Source organism: Aspergillus karnatakaensis (assembly GCF_047715665.1).
Source record: "Aspergillus karnatakaensis strain CBS 102800 unplaced genomic scaffold BJY04scaffold_35, whole genome shotgun sequence".
NCBI classification, from domain to species: Eukaryota; Fungi; Ascomycota; class Eurotiomycetes; order Eurotiales; family Aspergillaceae; genus Aspergillus; species Aspergillus karnatakaensis.
In genome coordinates this window covers 43,386-63,810 of record NW_027395747.1, presented here as the reverse complement: position 1 = coordinate 63,810, position 20,425 = coordinate 43,386, and the positions used below count along the sequence as shown (strand labels likewise).

The 20,425-nt window shown below is 53.5% G+C and overlaps 7 protein-coding genes across 7 annotated transcripts; 2 read left to right on the top strand and 5 right to left on the bottom strand.

Annotated features, from left to right (window-relative positions):
* Positions 1 to 1,095: 1,095 nt before the first annotated feature.
* BJY04DRAFT_219810 (uncharacterized protein) lies at positions 1,096 to 1,854 on the bottom strand (the record flags this gene model as incomplete). Its single annotated transcript, XM_073716695.1, has 2 exons — positions 1,096 to 1,360; positions 1,424 to 1,854. 2 exons carry the CDS (start codon positions 1,852 to 1,854, stop codon positions 1,096 to 1,098), a joined length of 696 nt encoding a protein of 231 aa, XP_073569538.1.
* A 2,370-nt stretch (positions 1,855 to 4,224) lies between these two features.
* On the bottom strand, positions 4,225 to 5,256 carry BJY04DRAFT_219809 (medium chain dehydrogenase/reductase family protein; the record flags this gene model as incomplete). Its single annotated transcript, XM_073716694.1, has 1 exon — positions 4,225 to 5,256. The coding sequence occupies one exon, from the start codon at positions 5,254 to 5,256 to the stop codon at positions 4,225 to 4,227; it is 1,032 nt and encodes a 343-aa protein (XP_073569537.1).
* A 1,608-nt stretch (positions 5,257 to 6,864) lies between these two features.
* On the bottom strand, positions 6,865 to 9,179 carry BJY04DRAFT_228901 (flavin-containing monooxygenase). The gene is made up of 4 exons (XM_073718948.1): positions 8,994 to 9,179; positions 8,546 to 8,919; positions 7,754 to 8,482; positions 6,865 to 7,701 (listed from the first exon to the last, which is right to left on the bottom strand). The coding sequence occupies exons 1-4, from the start codon at positions 9,136 to 9,138 to the stop codon at positions 7,231 to 7,233; spliced, it is 1,719 nt and encodes a 572-aa protein (XP_073569536.1). The 5' UTR covers positions 9,139 to 9,179; the 3' UTR covers positions 6,865 to 7,230.
* A 408-nt stretch (positions 9,180 to 9,587) lies between these two features.
* Positions 9,588 to 10,932, top strand: BJY04DRAFT_228897 (serine hydrolase domain-containing protein; the record flags this gene model as incomplete). The annotated part of the gene is made up of 2 exons (XM_073718947.1): positions 9,588 to 10,163; positions 10,219 to 10,932. Exons 1-2 carry the CDS (start codon positions 9,639 to 9,641, stop codon positions 10,930 to 10,932), a joined length of 1,239 nt encoding a protein of 412 aa, XP_073569535.1. The 5' UTR covers positions 9,588 to 9,638.
* An 823-nt stretch (positions 10,933 to 11,755) lies between these two features.
* Positions 11,756 to 13,501, bottom strand: BJY04DRAFT_88756 (uncharacterized protein). The gene has a single exon (XM_073721238.1). The coding sequence runs from the start codon at positions 13,431 to 13,433 to the stop codon at positions 12,372 to 12,374; it is 1,062 nt and encodes a 353-aa protein (XP_073569534.1). The 5' UTR covers positions 13,434 to 13,501; the 3' UTR covers positions 11,756 to 12,371.
* A 1,317-nt stretch (positions 13,502 to 14,818) lies between these two features.
* Positions 14,819 to 16,478, top strand: BJY04DRAFT_219805 (FAD-binding oxidoreductase; the record flags this gene model as incomplete). Its single annotated transcript, XM_073716693.1, has 2 exons — positions 14,819 to 15,460; positions 15,609 to 16,478. 2 exons carry the CDS (start codon positions 14,819 to 14,821, stop codon positions 16,476 to 16,478), a joined length of 1,512 nt encoding a protein of 503 aa, XP_073569533.1.
* Positions 16,479 to 16,546: 68 nt separating this feature from the next.
* On the bottom strand, positions 16,547 to 18,641 carry BJY04DRAFT_192782 (glutamate dehydrogenase). The gene is made up of 2 exons (XM_073711823.1): positions 18,124 to 18,641; positions 16,547 to 18,073 (listed from the first exon to the last, which is right to left on the bottom strand). The coding sequence occupies exons 1-2, from the start codon at positions 18,167 to 18,169 to the stop codon at positions 16,740 to 16,742; spliced, it is 1,380 nt and encodes a 459-aa protein (XP_073569532.1). The 5' UTR covers positions 18,170 to 18,641; the 3' UTR covers positions 16,547 to 16,739.
* Positions 18,642 to 20,425: the final 1,784 nt, after the last annotated feature.

Here is a 20,425-nt window from a genome sequence, read left to right as displayed (position 1 = left end):
AACAGGTAACATGGCTTCGAGAGCTTCTATACCAGAGTGGAATATTATACCGGAATCAGACGATTGAACTGCTGTGGCCGGCACTCTAGACGAACGATTCGATGCGATGCGGCTCTTCAGGCCGCGACCTGTCTAGACCGGATCATCAGGCAACGCAACGCGCGCGGTCAATGCCCAAAGTCCCGACCGAGCTTGAGCGCATCCGTCCGCGTGAGACAGTGACCAGACAAGACGAGGGGCTGATGACGAAGTAAAAACCACTTGCATGGCTGAAGAAACTCGAACGGCGCGGTCCAGAAGCCAGCCAGACCCGGACAAAAGGCCCTTCGGGATTATGCAGTGCTGACGGCTGATTGGAGAGATGGGCTGCGCCCGCTCGTATCTGCAAGCCAAAGTCTGTCAGTCGAAACTCGGTTGCCAATAGAAAGTTTTTGATATTGGAGTGTACCGAGACTGAAGGTGATGGATCGTCGATCTCCGGACGGAAGAGATCTTTCAGGTGTCGCAGGAGGCCCGATGCGACTGTGGCTTGCCGTATATTCGGTAATTTGGAATTGAGTCATACTGTTCCGTGCCCGGATGATGGGGATGGGATGGTGTGTTTTGGTTAGGGATGGGGTTAGGCATCGATGTTCTGGCATCCATGGTGTTGGCCTACGGTGCGGCTTTTGTGTGTAGAAAGGACACTATCGACCGACGCGTAGTAACAGAGCCAGGAGACCTTGCGACAGCTTTCGTAACTTACCTCGGAGTTGGTAAGAGTTCCTCATTCTCCGGGCAAGGTGTTGGGTTTCGCTCGCTGAAGCCCAACGTAAAGGAGGACCATAGGTACCTGGGGAGTTCAAATCCAAGATAGTGTGTTTCTTCGCCATTCCGTCTACAAGCGAAGATTGCCCTCGAGCGACAGCCATCATGTCTACACCGTAGGACTGGAGTAAATAAGCATAAATTAGGTTGGAAGAGTGACGAATAACAAGCTACGGTTGGACGGGGCTAGTGGGGGCTTCCGAAGGTTAGGGCTAATTAGCATCACATGTAAATTAATCATGAACTAGGTACTATATGCACTAACAACCCCAGAAAGGTACAGGACAATCATTCCGCACTCATTTCCGCACCGGGGTTCAGGTCAACCGGCGGCGTATTCAAGTCGATGTCAAGGTGTCGCCGCTTGATATGTGCCTTGCAGTGGTCCTTCCTGCCGAACCTCCTGTCACATCCCTCGGCAGGGCAGCCAAACCTATGCGGGAATACGTGGACCGTTCTTATGTGGCGCATGAGATCGGTGAGGCGCGTAAACTGGCCCTTCTTGGTACAGCCCTTCCACTCACAGACGAAGAGTTGATCCTGTTTATGTGGTCTAGATTGTCGGGTTGATGTTAGATACTGTAGCAGAGTGGTGCAGGTGGTGTGGATCACTTACTCGGACGAGTCATCGGCACTATCACTCGGTTCAAATTCAGTTCCAATCATGTCGAGATCTTCGGTTGAGTCGGTTGAGCTCGGGGTGGACACGTCGTGTACGAGGTCGATAAAGGAAGAGCTGTTCATGGACATGGCCATGTCTCCACTGGAAAAGCTGCTGTAGGGACTAGTGAAGGGCTCTAGGCTGTCGGACACCGCTGTGTTTGCAGGATCCATATTCCAGAAGTCGATGAGCTTCGGCTCGTCGGATGTAAGTCCGTCAATGGAGACTGCAGAGCTATCCCAAAGCTGGGAGAGGTGTGGTCCACACCAGGGCATAACAAATACCCGATCGACTGGGATGTAGTATCCCAAGCAGAATAGACAGATAGGGCAAGTGGGGAGGACTATCTGCTCTTCTGCGGGGCCTGGGCTGGATTGAGAAGACATTGTGGCTGGTAGATCAACAGAGACTAAGTGGTTCAATGACTATCAAGTCAGATGAGATGGTGATAGAAGATGCTTGAGGAAGTAGGGGTGTTGCATTAGGGGCAGGTCTTGCCGGTATGTTGGCCAATTTATCTCCATCCCTTCTATGACACTGGCAATGCTTCATGCGGTAGCAATGACGGTGGTGTCCCGCATGGCCAGCTCCACGCTCAAGCATCGGGCAGGAGTGAGATAGGATTGACCAGTTGCAGTGAGGAATTGGCAGTTCGGTAGATCAAGGGTCCATCACCAGTGGCATATCTTTTTCGCGAGGCGTCCACCAAATGAGGGGTGTATGGAGGTGTAGGGAGAGGGTGAGCCATCCAAGAGCGACGATCGTCGGGTCGACACGCCTTTTTTTGTCTCGCGCACACTATCCGCGTAAATGGGTGGAAAGTGTCAGATACAAAACGTTGGGAGCCCAATAGGGTGAGCACTACACCTTAATCAGACCTTGACGAGTCTCATGATAGCTGGTACATCTTGAGACGCCGATAGATGTGCAATGTTTTGGTGGTCTGAGCCAGAAAAAGGCGCACCCCGCGAAAGTTTAAGGCCGCGAGGCACTTTAGGGCTATCTCCATCGATGGACCATGGGTGTGGGTTGCCCAAAAGTGGACGGTCTCCGGCAGATTGGGAGGAATATGCCCACAGCTATGGCCGGCATGACCAAACGGACATCAATCGGAGGCGCCGAAAAGAATTGCAGACAAGCAGCGCCACAAGGATGCGCTTGCGCAAGGCGTTTGGCTCGAGTCGATCGACTATCAGATTCGAGAATTTCGACAGAATCAACTTCGCAAACGGGAGTGGTTTGGCGGACGGGCATGGTGACACAAGATCAAAATGACAGGGAAAAAAGGCGCGGCCATGGTGCAGGCGATGACGGCAATGGGTGAGAGAGAACGGCTTACGCTGACCCGTGCAGGTGACTGACGAACAAGGGACCTCGCTGTCCCTCTTCACCCACCGCTTCTTTCAAGGCGCATGAGGCTTGATTCGAGTGCGTTGACCATGAGTCTCCAGTTGGAGGGAGTTGGGAGGATGGGAATCGTGAAGAGATAGACCCTCACTATCACAATGTACACATGTGGGACCTTGTTGTCGGGCCCAACCTTATACGGTGGAGAAGTACTGGTGGGGTAAATCATTCGAGGGTCTTCTCAGCGCTGACCTGGTACTCGGGACTGACGTATACCTAGCACGTGCAGTGACAGAAGCGCCTTGTTGACAATAAGACTAATGATCATCGCCAATGGGAACGACCGGAGGGTTAGCGTCGGCGACTGTGCAACCAAATGCAAGCTGTCATGCTCAATGGGGCATGATGTGCTGCGTTGGAAGTAGCTTTGTATTGCCCTGGAATAGAGTTTGGGGTAGCGGAGCAGATTTTTCGTCTTTCGTCCTCAACGTCTGAACCTCGCGAGTAAGGCGCGCGTTGGGCCGTAATGTCCAAGGCAAGAGGATGGGCGTGGGCAAGCACGGGGTTCGTGATCGGACATATGGTGGAGGGAATGAGCGCTGCGATGAGAGCACAAGCCCCGTCCCTGGATCTGCTTGGTCTGTACTACACGTCCATGTGGGGGGATTGTGTCTCACAAAAGCCGACATAGTGGATTTTTGACAGCAGGGGCAATGGATATGGTTTCCGCCCACAGCAGCTCTCTGATATGTCTTTCCGACATCCTTGTCATTGAATCTGCCACTAGACCCCACTGGTCAAATGGTCTACGACCGAAATTTGCGCATTGACCATGAATTGATGTAGCTACTTTCGATACTCGATCTCGCTATGTCTGGGACGGCCTATCTGTAAATCATGAAACCGTGTCTCCTCGGTGATTTTCTCCACTAAGAATAGATATGGAATATGCCTTCGTTACATTAATGCCAATACCGTCTCTAACAGGAGGATATATTGGTATAATATTCATTAACCCCGACTGTAATCTAGCTACCAGCCTAAAAGAACGGGTATGCTCCTCCCTGGACCGTCAAATAGAGTAGAGGGGATTATAGATCTTTGTCTAAGAATGATTGCTATAGAATGGCTAGGAGACTGATGATATATCAAGCTAGATCTTTCTCATTGGCAACAAACTAGATACCGCGGCAGTGCTATGCAGAGTCAGATGTACTACTGAGAAAATAAGCAGCAACATTTGAGAACAAGTCTTGGTGCTACGCGGGGAACCTCAGATATGATGAGTACTTGTACTGGTAGCCAACGCAGACGGACCAATAATGACAAGAAAATACGAATAAGAAGCGATGATCTGCGAGCACTCTGTCTCATTCAACAAGGCTACTACCCATCCCGCTATACCAGAACTAATACCCACGTCCAACCCTCACCACCGCGGACCCAACCCCCCTCGCCTTCCCCCAAGACCTATGCGCCTCCTGGATCTGATCCAACTCCCAGACCTCCTTGATCGCCGGCCGAATCGTCCCCTGCGCAAACAACCGGAACAACTCCCTCATCCCCTCCTCACATCCCTTACTCTCCTTCGTAATCCCATAGAACCTTGTCCGCTTCTTACTCCGCCAGTCCAGATTCCTCGCCAGCATCTTTGCAATTGACATGCTCCCAGCCCGAGCATTCCTTCCACCTTCCAGAAATTGCGCATTCGTCCCATGCCCAACCAACATCCCCGCATTCTCACTAAGAATGGAATAAGACTCATCAAAGCTCTCAAAACCTAGCGGATCAAACACAGCATCAACCCCGCCGATCCGCTTCATCTCATACACCCAGTCCTTGTTGCTATAAACAAAAGGCACCCCGCCCTGCGCGCGGATAACATCGTGGTTCTTCTCCGAAGCAGTCCCATACACCTCCCGCACCGCCGCAAGCTGACACAGTTTGAAGACCGCATACCCCACCGCACCAGAGATCCCATGCACAAACACCCGCTGGACCTGTCCATCCCCGACCTTCGCAGTCCCCATCACCATCCCCCACGCCGTATTCCAATCCAGCACCAGCGCCGTCGCCGCGCAGAGATCCAACCCCGGTTGTTTCGGGAGTGGGATCAGGTATTTCTCCTCGAGGTTGACGCGCTCCGATTGTGCGTCGTGTTTTGTGAGGCTTGCGACGATGTCGCCTTCGTTGAGGTGGGAGGTGCAGTTTGGGCCTTTGTGTGCGATCCGGCCGATGAGGCAGTAGCCGGGTGTTAGCGGGGCCGGGTTCTGCATGAAGTAGAGGCCTAGGCGTATGGAGATGTCGGAGCCGCCGAAGCCGGAGTAGAAGACTTCGATTTGTATGTGGTGGGGTGGGGGTGGGGGGAGGACGGTGGTGACGACTTGGAGGACGGAGGGGTCGCCGTAGTGCGGGATTAGGACTTTGCGGATTGTGGTCATTTTGAGAAGTAGATCTAGGTGTTCTGTTAGAGTTTGGTCAGTGGTGGTGGGGATGAGAGGAAGGGGGATTCCGGTTGGGTGATGCGTTTTATAATGGGGCTGGCAAGAGTATAGTGACGGAGTATGCCAGCTGGGAAGTGATTTCTTGATGGAAGGATGCGCATCTTGGTTCCAGATCAGGTAGCCAAGATTGCTAATCGTTCATTCAGCTCGATAGGCTCCTTGGCTGATGGTACGTGCGTCTGTCGCGCGCCGTGGCCGAGGCCTTGGAGACATTTTCGCTAGCTGAGATCTGGGAAGAAAGGCATCGTTCTGTGTTTCAGATGGTGGACAGACACTGCAAGCTGATCTTGCAAGTGTGATTGAGTGTTGCTGTAGCCAAGTCAATTATAGCAGAGCATTTGACGACATGACCCAGTCGACCATAGACTGTCGAGCAACTCGGCGCGGGCAAAGGTATATGGATTTTGAGGAACGGAGGCTTGTATCATCAATGAAGATGACCACTGGGAAGCTCGGGGTCTTATACGTTTCCGGGCGAAGGCGAGTCTAGAGGATAGGTCAACCATCGTGACCAAATAAACTCGGTGCCTAAGTCGAATGCTTTCCGGGGGTTTCCAAATGATACCATTTGCCTTAGCTGGACCATCTCGGAGCTCGTCGTTACCACTAAGACTCGCCCGAAACCTTGGTGTAACCCTTGGGGACGTGTTCGAGCATGATTCGTAGACTTTGCGAGGCTCTCTGCGGGCAGAATCGAACCCACGAGAGATACAGGGCATTGCCCTCCGAGTTTCGATTGTCCAGTCTCAAATGCGGCAGCTTCTCTTGCTTCAAGAACACACTGGAACCTCAATAGATGGAGATCTGGTCCCTGAGTTCAACAAGGCGATTACACTGTTTCTTGACGAAGCGGTTGGTCCAGAGAGCTTTAGAGTGCCTCCTGCTCTGGGCTATTTTCAAAATTCTAGTGCGCAATTCGTTCATGGCAGAGTTGCTGTCCTTCACATAAGCTCCAGCGCGCCGAGCAAACTCGAGTCTAAGTCTGCACATCTTGATGATGTACTTACAATTGATTTGTCGTGAGGCCTGCTGACATGTAAGTATCTAGAAACAGATCAACCCCAACCTCGAGTCCGCCGTTTTCACGCTCCGTCAAGACACCAACGCACTCGCTACCGAAGTTCAGAATGTGGAAACTTCGCTCGAACAATTACAGACAACGGTGCCTGACAGATACATATGCCAGCACAGTACACATTAAAGCAGCTAAATCTGTTACTATGCAACGGGAATCTCGAGGGTGTTCGCCACCGGCGAAATCAACGCAAAGGACGTAACCTCGACACGCCTGAGGCCCCTACTTGGGAGCTGTTGCATGCAACCACTAATAGTTAAAGGGTTCCTGCTGATACTATGCGAGGCTGTTGTTGCCTAGGAATGGAGTTATCGGTCTTGCAGACGTCACCGCAGCTTGATAAGAGCAATACTTATACCAAGACTAGCTCTGCTTTCACATTCTGGAGAGTTATCGTCTGCGAAGACACCAAAGGGCTTTGTAGCTTGCTGTTGAGCAGGGCATTATGGCATATCTTCATAATTCAGTACCGAAACTGATGTACCGACCATACCGACTGACCAAACTGACAAACAGACCAGCCGTAACCGACCATACCGACCTGACTGTACTGACAGCAGACTGGCTGTATCGACCATACCGACCATACAGGCAAAACTATATCGCACCAGCATACCTACGGCCTGCTTTTCCCTCGACGCATGCTAGGGAAACGATATGCTGGGACTTTCTCATGAGGGCACAGGCTGCGAGGTTGAAGTAGAACAACTCCATAGAGCCGCAACAGTTTGCATGCCCAATTATATATCAACCCTGGTTGACTGGACGATAGCACCGACCTTCCTTTACAATATGCGGCTATATTCATAGTATTCCTTGCAAGAGTCGCCTCAAGCTTACTCTTGCCTGACAACATCGAATCCCTCCTCCCATTTATCCAACGCCTTTCGGATCTCAATTGCGTATGCTGGAATACCTCCAGTATAGCACACCGGCTCATAGACCTTCCCCGGGATACTGCCTCCCATGTACGTCGACCTCGTAGTAGGGAAGAGAGTCTTCTCGTTCAGCTCAAGAATGTGCTCCTTCCACTTATCCGCGGCTTCGATCTTCGGGTTGATATACTTGACGCCATTGGCCTCGATCTTGGTGATCGCGTCGGAGATCCACCGTCCCTGCACGGCAACAGACGTAGGGCCATTGCTGAGCAATGTCGGACCATGAGGACCATAAATGTGGAACATATTAGGATACCCGCTGACAGTCGTACCCAGATACGTCTTTGCGCCAGGGATCCATTCCTGTTCGAGCTTGGCGCCGTCGATGCTCTTCAGCCCAAGCTGTGTCATGACTCCGGTGACAACATCCTATAAGTATCAGCATCTGCCCATCACTCGGTGATAGTAGACAGAAACATACGAACCCCGTCGCAACAGCGACAACATCAACCTCATGCACCGTGCCATCTTGCAACAAAATCCCCGTCTCCGTAAACCCCACAATCGGATTCTCCCGAATATCCACCAAAGACACACTCTCGCGATTAAACTGCTCATAATAATCCCGCTCCAAACAAGGCCTCTTGATCCCAAAGAAATGCGGCATGTCCTCCACATTCGGCGCAAGCAGCTCCCTCGCCACGGGATCCCCAATCCGCGCCCGCGTCTTCTTCGCCCAGAACTTATACGACTCCCGATTCGCCTCCGCGCTGAACAGGTTATCTTTATACAGCGCAACCCAGTACCGAAACCCGCCGTCTTTCCAGACCTTCTCGTAGAATTCCTCCCGTTGCGAGGGTGTATCGTCGAAGGTATCCCGCTCGCACCAGTCATATAGGAATCCGGCGAAGTTTGCCTCGCGGTACCGGAAGAGCTCCGGGTAGAAGGTTTTTGAGTTTTCCTGCTCTTCGATGCTGAGATCGCGCTTGCGCATGGGGACGGCGAGGTTCGGTGTGCGCTGGAAGACTTTCAGGGAGCCTGCTTCGGGGCCCCAGGCTTGGGTTATTTGGACGCCGGAGGCGCCCGTGCCGATGATCGCGCAGCGTTTGTCCTTCACGGGGATGGGGGACTCGGGCCAGAAGGAGGAGTGGTGGAGCGTGCCGCGGAATTTGTCCATGCCTGGCCAGGGGGGGATGTAGCGTTTCGCGGCCTGGGTTGTTAGTTCTGTTTGTTGTATCATGAAATGTGTGTGTAGGGAGGGTGAGTATCTTACGAAGCCAGTCCCAAGAACGAGATACTTTGCCCTTGTGACTCTACCATCCTCGGTATTGATAGCCCATTTCCCGGTCTCCGTGTCGAACTGCCCGCCCACGACGACGGTGTTGAAGGCGCAGTCTTTCTTGACGCCGATTACTCTGTCGACGTGATCGAAGTATGCGCGCAGGTCTTTGTAGTCTGGGTAGTTGTTTGGCCAGTTCCACGTCTTGTAGACCTCTGGCCAGGAGAACTCGTACTCGGGGACTTCGGAGTCGACGCCTGCGCCGGGGTAGCAGTTCCAGCGCCAGGTGCCGCCGAGGTCGTTGCCGGCTTCGAAGATGACGGTCTTGAGGCCTCGGTCTCGGAGGGTTTTGAGCATGAAGATTCCGGCTGTGGGGGTAGTTGTTAGCTTGGAGGGCGGAGGGGTTGTGAGGGGCTGGGTCCCGGGGGTAGGTTAAACATACCGAAGCCGGCACCGACGACTAGGGCATCGACCTCGAGGTCGTCGGCGTATGGTCCGGACTTGTCCTCATGGGTGGCTGAGTAGTCCGTGAGGGAAGTGTTGAACTTCTTGGCCCCAGAGGTAGGGCTAGACGATGGCTCTCCCATTTTGGTTCGAGTGGATTCTAAATCGATCTTAGAGGTTTCTGAAGTCGTGGACTATTTGCAGATGTTTGTGCCTGAACGTCGGTCTATTTATGTTCGTACCCTCTTACAATGCCACAGTCGTCGTGCATGTACTACCTAGGCAATGCACACCCCTGTCTCCTTCCAAGGTTCCCCTCAGCGCCACGTCACCGACCCCCGCGTTCATCATATCCTTCAAGATCTAGACAGCTCTCTAGAGCACTTGAGTCCATATCTCGATCTGTTAGTGGAGCTTCCATTGCGGGGTCGCATCCTGATCTGCACCGTTGCGGTTCCGCGACGGCCCGCAGCTATAATAGGAGCTGTATAGCCAATGCTGACTCGAGCCGAGGGTCTCCTCACTTCAATCAGCACAGGGGTAGAGTCAGAGAGGGGTAGTCAGTTGTCTTAAATACCCCGCTCTTGAATCAGCTGTAGCAAACATCTTGCTCTGGATCTCAACCTCCGTTGGATCAGAAAGCATGGCTCTCAATGATGAAACACTTTCGCGTCTTCGCGGTATTCTAGATGATGCCTGCGCGGATCAGGAATCTGGTATACCAGGGACTACTGTCGTCGTCGTGAACAAAGACGGCGATGAACTCTTCGCGCATTCCGCCGGACAGCGCGGGAAAGGCTCACCCGAGCCCATGACTCTGGACACGATCTTCTGGATCGCATCCTGCACAAAGATGCTTGTTGGCGTTGCGTGTATGCAGCTCGTTGAGCAGGGTATTCTCGAGCTGGATAACGGCGAGCAGACTGAGCATCTGTGCCCGGAACTCAAGGAGCTCAAGGTCCTACGTCCTGACGGAGGGTTCGAGGAAAAGAAGAATGCAATCACTCTACGGATGCTCCTCACTCATACATCTGGCTTCGGATATACCTTCTTCAACGAGCGGCTGCGAAACTGGTCACAACCAGCCGGCATTGATGAGTTTTCAGGCCGCGTGAAAGATGTTACTTTGCCTTTGCTGTTCCAGCCTGGCGAGGGGTGGGAGTACGGCGTAAGTCCTCCCTCCATACAACACACGCTATAGAAAGCTAAGCTGACAACACCAGGTCGGAATCGACTGGGCCGGCATCGCCCTCGAGCGCGCAACAGGCCTAAAGCTCAACACCTACCTGCAGAAACACCTCTTCGACCCCCTCGGCATCAAAGACATGTCCATGCTGCCAGACGACGACCTTCGTCGCCGCGTAGCATACATGCACCACCGGAACCCCGACGGCACCCTCCGCACAAGAGACCACCTCCTCCGCCTCCCACTCGTCATCGACCTCTCCAACGAAACAGAAACATCCAACCTCTTCCACAGCGGCGGCGCCGGCATCTTCGCCAAACCCCAAGACTACGCACGCATCTTCTCCGTCCTACTCAACAACGGCACAGACCCGCAAACCGGCGTCGAGATCCTCGCCCCGCACACCATCGACGAGATGTTCCGCAACCAGATCCCGCAGTTCCCGAATTACAGCCGGCAGGGGATCCCCGCGGCGAAGCCGGACCTGACGAACCCGATCCCGGAGTTGTATCCGGTCCCTGGCGATCCGCCGCAGGGGTGGGGGCTGACGTTCATGTTGACGAATGGGGGTGCGACAGGGCGGTCGACTACGACGGGGAATTGGGCCGGGTTGGCGAATTGTTGGTGGTGGGTTGATCGGGAGAGGGGCGTTGCGGGGATTGTGTGTACGCAGATTCTCCCGTTTGTGGATTTGAAGGTGTTGGGGTTGTGGGGGGCTGTGGAGGCGGAGATTTATAAGGCGTTGGTGTAGATCATTACGGACGATAGTGGTGTACTTGGAGTGATGGGGGATGGCAATGGTCGGTGAATATATCACACATTTTGGCTATCTAGGTAACGATGTGCTATGCCTCCAATTGGGGACTATTGTTGTGAGGAAGGTGCGAGTTGTTGATCGCTCCTTCTTATACCCGGGGTCGGCCAGGGTTGTTCCTTCCTGTCTTATATCTCTGGTGTGAGCAACAGGGAAGTTGCGATAGACCTTGTCGATCGTCGCGCCTTCCTTGCGCACTCTTCCTTCCTCTTGAGATATCACTTCTTTAGAAAGGTACGATGGACCTTCACAGGTACCACCTTTGCAACCTGAGGCGTGTATCCTTCTAAGCCTATAGGCCCTGTCGAGAAGAGAAGCAGCCTGGCTAGTTGCGTAAACTTCTCACACAAGGTTCGCCTGCCGGTGGAAATCCCGTGACGGAAGACCGTCAATGTGATTTAGGGTTGAATAGATCGTTTCATAGTGGAGGTAGTGCGCACGCTGTCCAGCGTTATCTATGACTCTCCTGTTAGAGGTCCACTCTGAAGTATTCAATTCTGAGATAGCAGCTGGGTAGGATAGACTTGACCTGCAAGTCCTAGGTCGCTTATGACTACGCCGTTATGTCAAGAGTCTTGCCATTGGTATTTTGGATTTCGAGAGGAAGCGCACATTTAATAGTCGCACCTACTAATGACGACAGAAAGGGAAAAGACAGCATCTTTATTCGAGCTTCGATAGCAGTATTTTAGGCATCGTTGCCTACATTACACATGCTAATACTCAGTGTCAGTTTATTGGCAAGATCCTGCTTTGGGTGTGCCATATACTCGTCAAAAACAGTGCAACGTACACTTATGGATACTCCTTAGCAGGCAGGCTGTATATATCGACTGAGGAATGGTTGCAGGGCCTTAGATACCGCGTTTCCATGTGAAGAATTAGTGGACTCGTAGCCTGGCTGCCGAGCTGTGGTAAAAGCCTAGCCTTGCGCTGCCCCAACCGTGGCACCCCAGCAATTTCCGAGATCTTTGAAAGCCACTAAACTCATCGGTGTTGGTAACTGTCGGAGGATCTATCTCCGCCAGCCGGATTGATCATCAGAGGCCTCTAGCTGATACGTGGTGTGGATCCCTGTCTTTGTACTTTGTTCTGGGAACAACAATCCAAATGATATAATAGACGTCAAGGTGAGGTTTACCTCTCAACTACGCGCACAGATAACAGCACATGTGTCGATTCCATGTTGTCCGGTGTAGCTGGTGTGCATATTCGACGACCCCAGCCCCCGCAGCCTGCAGTGAAAGGATGTACGAGACTGAGACCATACCTATGCAGCTAATGACCACCAGTAGAGGGTGAGCTCACCCTTTCTAGATCACCCCCCACCATAAAAAGCGCAGCCCAGCTCAAACCCAAAACAGCAATCAAAGCCATCAAACCCCCAACTGCTCAAGGGTATACCCCGGTAGAAACAGCGTAACCCAGTCCCTCGGCCAGCGAAAGGCCGGCGTAACCTGATAAACCTCCAAATGCACCCACTCCACCTTCTGCCTCGTGCGTCTTGGATTCCTCACAGCCCACTCATCCTCCCACGCCATATCCAACTCCGACTCCTCCACGCGACCAAAATACTTCTCTCGCCAACGCCGTCGATCCCTCCATCGCTTCTGAACAAGCTCTTCCGCGCGAGGCCCGAAATGCGGTTCCTGAGACCTCCCCGGCGGCATGAGGAAGAGCCAGGGTAGATCATCGCCTAGCGGGATTTGCGCGCATTGTGTGATGGAGTCGTAGACTTGGCCCATGATATAGTCGCTGGGAAGCGATATGACGCTGTACGGGTCCGAGCCATCACCCTGTTTGATGCAGATTGTTGTTTCCTGCTTTGTGTGGTACGGGTGCTGGAAGTACATTCTGCGCCAGGAGGCCTCTGGGCGGGTGAATCTCGCTGGATCGGATCGTTGCATGGGGATGTAGGCGATGTATTCTCGGTTGTCTCTGCTTGTGGGGCTGATGTAGCTTGAGGAGTCGAACCACTCGGGGAAGACTTCTTGGAGGAGTGGGTTGAAGGGGTTTGCGTGGTGGGTTGGGGGCGGTAGGCTGGTGGGTGCTGGTCGGAGGTAGAGTGCTTGTTGGAGCTTTGGCGATGTAGCGAGGACGGTTTTCCAGTATTTGCTGACGCGCTGGGAGAGAAGGAGGGGGGTCAGGGGGAGGTGGAGGAGGATTTGCTCTAGGATTTCAGGGGTTTGGAGCGCTCTCAGGGCTGTGCTTGGTTGCGGGCAAGAGTTTGTGTCTTTCTGAAAGGAAGCACCCAATTTCGATCTGGTTACAGCCACATTCGCTTCCTGTTGTTGCTGTATCTTGTGGTCTGATTCTGAGTCCCACTCGATGTGCGACCTGCGCGTGGCCAGAAACCGTTGGCCTGCATAGTGGCAGTTAAGATGGCCAGTCAGTGGTGGCTTCTCGCTGGACATAGCTGCTCTAGCTGGTGAGATCATTGTCAGTACCACGGTTTCTGAACGCAATAAATCTTGAGCATTTCTGAGAAGATACGATCAAATGGCGGTGGGCAGCAGCGATCACATATTCATTCCATCTCATCACACCACTGCAGCCATTGTTACACAAGGTTCGGCCGGTTTTCGGGGCTCGGCACGTAGCTGGCCTTTCAATAGGTGGCGCTCCTCCGATGCCGACTGTGAGGGTGTGGCTACCGAGAGGTTGATAGGGCCAGGGTCTGGCCTGGTTTAAAACTGGCTGGTCACTGGCCTTTGCACGTGGTACACATGTCGGCACCGAACCCCAGGTTTGCGGGGGCGTCACTTATCCTGCTGAGACTGATACCTCAGATGTCCTGACTCGCTGTGTTCGAGCATTGATCGGGAGTTAGATTCGCTGCAAAAGGGAACAATCAAGCACAACCTGGTGCGGATAGTAAGAGTAACAGCCAGAGTCTGTCACCTGCTAGGCTAGCACTGCGCCAGGCTGTTAAGTACAAGACAGTATTCTCGATTGCATGGTTTGGCTTCTCTACCTCTCGAGCTCGGAAACTGCCATATCCCCGTATGCGTATGCGTATTGATATACCTCCAGGTTTGGATGCAGTCTCAGTCCATGGTCGACTCTTTCTTGTGGGATTTCTTCTGGGGTCAATGATAGAACGAAAGATCTCATTCTCTTAAACCTTCTGGGCCGAATCCCAAAGTGTGGACTATGATACCTGTCTTATTCCAGGGTCAGACCCTCGATCCATGCTGAAGCACACCCAAGAATGCATCGAATGCGTTGATCACTCTCTCCGTCTCGACAAGACTGTATAGACTCTCTACATCTTAGCGAGCTTTGTTCTAACAGAAGTTGAAATACACCAATGAGATTCACTTCCACGAGAACTGAATAAGATTCTTTAAGGGCACATCTTGTTGAACGAGATGGCGGTGCTGATAGTCAGGTATCCAAGACCTCAACTCCTAGGGACTATCCCCAAGCTCGAGGCTATCTACGAGCGACTATTTCGTGGCCTCGCTGAGCTGCATCCGCTCTACTAGCGCCCGCTAGTAGACGCAGACTGGAGCCTTCGTAAATTTATGATTGTCTCACATCAAACCATCCCGTGGGTAGTGGGTACCTACCCCAAGCTGAAGCAGCTCGGTACGACTGCGGCTGAGCTCCGTCTACTCCATAGTCCGTACGCGTATAGCTACCATCATGGGGGCCAAATCTGCGGCTGAAGCTGTTAAAGCCAATCCGCTGCCTATAAACCCTACCTTCGGACCGGATCATGCGGGATCTGTTAACTCCGGGGCAAAGTACAGCTATAAAATCATCTAGAAGCAACCCCATCTGACCGCACCTCATCCCATCCTCTCTCCATCCCACCACAATGGCAACCACAAACACCCCCCTCTCCACCCTAGAAACCTTCCTAGAAACCCACCCCTCAATAGAATACACCCCACCAACCTCCCCCTCCTTCCCCTCCGCAAAGCGCGTCTGGAACAACTCCCGCCTAGCAGCCCACACGCCCCTCGCCGTCGTCTCCCCACACTCCGCCACCGACATCTCAGCCCTCATAACATTCACTAGAGCCCACAACATCCCAATCACCATCCGCGCCGGCGGGCACAACCTCGAAGGCCGCGCCCTCGTCAACGGCGCCCTCCTCATCGACCTCCGCGCCTTCACCGCCGTCTCGATCTCCCCAGACCGGAAAACAGCAACCGTCGGCGGCGGCATCCTGCAGGCTGAACTTGCCTCTAAACTCTGGGATGAGGGTCTCGCGACCCCGACGGGCGCGGTTCCCGGCGTCGGGTATGTAGGCTGGGCCATGTACGGCGGGTACGGGCCTTTCTCCTCGAAATGGGGGCTAGGCGTAGACCAGATCGTCGGCGCGACGGTCGTCACGGCGGACGGCGCCATCGTCTCGCTCTCTGAAGGCGACGAGCTGCTAGCGGGGATCAAGGGCGGGGGCGGGCTATTTGGGGTGATTGTTGACGTTACGATCAAGGTGTATCCGCTGACGACGGTATGTCATATCCATCCCCGGCCCATCACAGCACAACCCATCGCAACAGATCTATACGGAGTAGATGCGATGCGATGCGATGCATTCCATATATCTCAATTTTAAAGGCCCTCGGTATAGAAACTGGTGCTAACGAGCTAAACTGCAGCTCCTCGCCGGCCCGATCATCTTCGACTCGCTTGACATCCCTGCATCGCTCAAAACATTCAATAATGCTTACGCCGCCCTGCTACAAGAAACCCCGCCGCCGCCAGATCTAAGCCTGCAGCAAATCATCTTCAATGCGCCAACGGGGCGCACCTTCGCCGTGATCTTCGTCTGGAGCTCCTCCTCTCCCTCTGACTCATCTCTAACCGAGGGCCTAGAATGGAGCAAGAAGATCGAATCCCTCGCCCCGGTGGCAGTCAATCTCGTCTCGGAAACAACCATCCCGAACTGGTTCGCGGGTAACGCCTCTCTTGTCCCGGAGAACGTCTTCGGGTCTGCATGGACGATGAACGTGACAGCGATCGAGGGCGGGGTTCTAGATGTTTTTGCGCAGGGGGTTAAAAACATGCCTAGTGACCCGGTGACGATGGTTTCGATCCACGAGCTTCGCTCGGTCTCGCCTTCTGTATCATCCTCGAGCTCGGAGGGTGGATCTGGATCTGGATCTAGATTCAATTCAGTCTTTGATCCCCGCGCGCGCCGAAATCACTACATGCTTGAGATTCTGGGCTTTGCGACGATTGACTCTGAGGATGTGCGTGGGGGCGCGGAGGCGTGGGCGGGGGGTATGGCGGGGGCTGTGGCTGAGGTTGCGGGGCGGGAGGGGACGTTGCTGGAGAACGTTTATGTGAGTTTGTTTGATTCGAGGAGAGTGACAAGGGAGGGGTTGTTGGGGATGGTGTTTGGGGAGAATGTAGACGTTGTGAGGAGGTTGAAGGGGAGGGTTGATCCGGAGGGGGTGTTTCGGTTGGCTGTGCCGGAGGTGGAGGTTACGGAGGTCTTGGAGAATGGAGGGGACGGGAGGGTGTGAATGAGGGTTCAGGATATTATGTTATGTTATAATGTAAAGAAGAGGAAGTGATATAAAAGAGATAAATTGTCTAGCTATGGTATAACAATGCAAAGGTCTATACAGGGAAGTTAAAAAGCATGGAGAGAAACGAATCCGGCGCCTCTATCCACGCTGCAAAGGGAGAATCGAACCCGAAACCAAAACCGAAAGGCTGGAACAAAGAAAACGTGCATCATCATCATCATTCAAAGGAGACAGGAGATCCGGACGGTAGCGGGTCTAGTACCAGTCACCCTGGTCCTTCATGGCCTCGACGACCTTGGTGAAGCCAGCAATGTTGGATCCGGTCACGAGAGAAGGAAGGACACCCTCCTTGGGAGTGGCGAACTTCTGGGCGGTCTGCAGGCCGTTCTGGAAGCAGGCCTCCATGATGCCCTTGAGGCGGGAGTCGACCTCCTCGGAGGTCCAGGTGAGGCGGGCGGAGTTCTGGGCCATCTCGAGACCAGAGACGGCGACACCACCGGCGTTGGCGGCCTTACCGGGGGCGTACCAGATGGCGTCGCCGGGGTTGGCGTTGCGGTGCTCCTCGAAGATGTCGATGGCGGCCTGGGTACAGCCCATGTTGGAGCCCTCGGCGATGAAGCGCACGCCGGACTTGATGAGAGAGGAGGCTTCCTCGCCGGAGACCTCGTTTTGGGTGGCGGAGGGGAGGGCAACGTGGAAGGTGCCGGGGATGTGGGTCCAGGGGCGGGCGCCGGGGATGTAGGAGAACTTGGAGGAGAAGGTGGAGGACTCGGCAATCTCGGAGAGTTGCTTGCGAGCGACCTTGATGTCGGCAATGAGGTTGATCTCCTCGGGGGTGAAGGAGGCGGACTCGTCCTTGACGATGAGGGAGCCCTGGCTGTCGGAGAGAGAGACGACGTAACCGCCGAGCTCAATGACCTTGAGGGCGGCGTACTGGGCGACGTTGCCGGAGCCCGAGATGGCGACGCGCTTGCCGGCGAAGGACTCCTTGCCGCCAGAGACGTGCTTGATCATGTGCTCGACGTAGTAAACGACACCGTAGCCGGTGGCCTCGGGGCGGATCAAGCTGCCACCCCAGCTGCCGCCCTTGCCGGTCAGGACGCCCTCCCATTGGTTGCGGATCTTGCGGTACTGCCCGAAGAGGAAACCGATCTCCCGGCCGGTCACGCCGATATCGCCGGCGGGGACATCGGTGTCCGCACCAATGTGGCGAGAGAGCTCGGTCATGAAGGAAACGCAGAAGCGGCGGATCTCGTTGTCGGACTTGCCCTTGGGGTCGAAGTCGGAACCACCCTTGCCACCGCCCATGCTCAAACCAGTCAGAGCATTCTTGAAGATCTGCTCGAAGCCGAGGAACTTGAGGATGGAGAGGTTGACGGAGGGGTGGAAGCGGAGACCGCCCTTGTAGGGGCCGAGGGCAGAGTTGAACTGCACACGGAAACCACGGTTGACCTGGAGCTCGCCCTTGTCATCCTCCCAGACGACGCGGAACTGGACAACACGCTCGGGGATGGAGACGACCTTCAAGGCCTTGCGGTACTCGGGGTGCTGCTGGAAGAGGGTGGAGTTCTCGAGGGTAGAGGCGAGTTCTAGAGAGTTAGGATGGTTGGTTTGGTTGGAGTGGATGTAGGTGGCTTACCATTGTAGGCCTGCTCGAACTCGGGCTCGGTGGGAAGGTTAGACATGATTTGAGTCTTGAGTACGAAGTGTAATAAGAATGCGCTGAAGACTGCAAGACAGGAATTGAGAGACTCAGTCAGACTGTCAGAGGTGATGAAGAGGAAGGCAAAGAGAGGCACACGAGCGGGTTTAAGTATGACAGAAACCCCCCGGTGGGGTGGAGGCGGAAAGGGCTCTGGCGGAGGGCAGCGAATGAGTATAGGGCCGGAGTCGGACGAGACGATCCCAGGGAACGGCAACGGGAGGCGAGGGAATCTGTTACTCCGTACAGTAGTGATGACTCTGTGAGTGGTCAGACCGAAATAAGAAGCAGGCTAAAAGCGACCGGGTCCGAAGTTCGGGGTGTTAGTCGATCGATTAAGGTCACACTTTCAACCCTTATCTCTGGGCAGGCTGCTCCCCGTTTGCGGCATCCGATCTATTCTCGTGCAATTAGGTAAAATCTTGCAGCACCGTCTCCAACCCGGAAAAGAAGACGGTATTCCGTCCGTACTCCTCTCAGCAAGCGAAGAAAAGAAGAATATGTATAGGAGAAGAGTGCTCCGGAGAGGCAAAATGGAGGGGAAGCCGACCGTGATGCCAAGCCTTTGTGCCTGAGCCCCACCTTCTCGTCAGTACTAGTCAGTACTCTCTCCCTCAATCCTTTTATCTGATCCTCCCACTGCTATACTCTTCATCTGCTACTGTGGCAGATGTGTAGCAGTGAAGGGAGCATGGAGTAGCATGAGACTCTATACAAAACACTATCAACCCTCCCATCAATCATCAGATCCATCACCATGACAAACCAGACCAACCCCAGACAACCCTCCTTATCATCCCCAACACCCAATACCCCGTACATAATAAGATGATCCAACCACCCGAAAGCAGGGACCATTCAGCGCCCTGCACACCGCAGCCACAGACGTGGGGAAATGCCGGTAATTCGGCATGGCATGACCATGACCACCTCAAACAGCTCACCGGGGTAAGCCGTAAGCGCACAGGAATCCGCCGGTTTACGCAACTCGCTGCATCTCCCTCTTAAGCTTGCTGCGATCGCCTGCCAAGCTCTCACTAATGCAACCTAGTCTTTTCTATTGGTGCGCTTCGCGCGAGAACCACGCCCGCCCGCTGCGATGCTTGCTGCTGGGCTGCTGGGCCTTGGGCTAATCGCGAGCGAGAGTCTTATCGGTGATGTAAATTCCTCTTGTAAGCTGCATGTTTGCTTTGTTTGGACTTCAGCTGCTGGTATTTTTTTCGTCTGCTTTGGTGTGATCATCTTGCTGGGCGATGGAGGTTGGGATGGTGACAACTGAGGAGGTGACATGAGGACACCTATTTGTCCAATAGTAGTATTTCATAAACCGCCTGCTCCTGTTCAATCTCGGGTGAGCCTTTGCGACTGTTCATCATCAGAGGTGTCCCTAACTACCCGTCTTGAGTACAACTATGCAGTCTGCCGTTCTTGTACCTCCCTATCAAAGCAAACCCCAATATAAAGCCCTTATGAGACCTGAATGAAGTGTGGATATGGATAAAGTTTTATACTAGGAATCGTCTCAACCCTATCTTGTTGGACGTATATCTAGTTTTTATCACCCGAGATGCTATCTAGATTGGCAATCTAATATAAGCTCCAGCTTATTCCTGGTGCACTTCTTATGAATAGCACGCGCGCAAGAGACAAAGATAAAGTATACCATTCAGTATTTGTTGTTACTATTCCATCCTGTCCGACACTTGTAGAACTGCATTATTCGGGAGCAACTTCTGCTCACCGGACAGTTTCAGGCAGCGGTGGAAATATATACTGGGCGGCCGTAGTCCGTCGCAAACCTGCATGTTATTACCGTGTCGCACCCGTCAGTAGAATATATGGCGAGAGGAGTTACACTATTTTGAACTTCGATGGAACTCAGGGTGAAAGATTGACAACCGTGATAAAGCGCCGAAAGTCGCCGATTGTCAAGACCAAGGTTCGTACTACATATTAGCTATAAAGACTCTATACGAATCTATACTTACTTCGATCGGAATAGTCACGGTACGGGTGGGCAGTAATACAAAACTGGTGGGTTAATCGCGATGTGATCTAATATGCGACACAGCAGTCACTCGTTCGTCTTGGGGATTTTCTATCCCTTTTCCACGGAGCAAAAAGCTGGATGCAACGACCGGCAACATTGATGGTAGCTACGATGTCTGTTCGGGCAACTAGGTAAGTAACAAGACGGACACACAGAAGATATCACCTAGGCTCAGTGCCACTGGAGCAG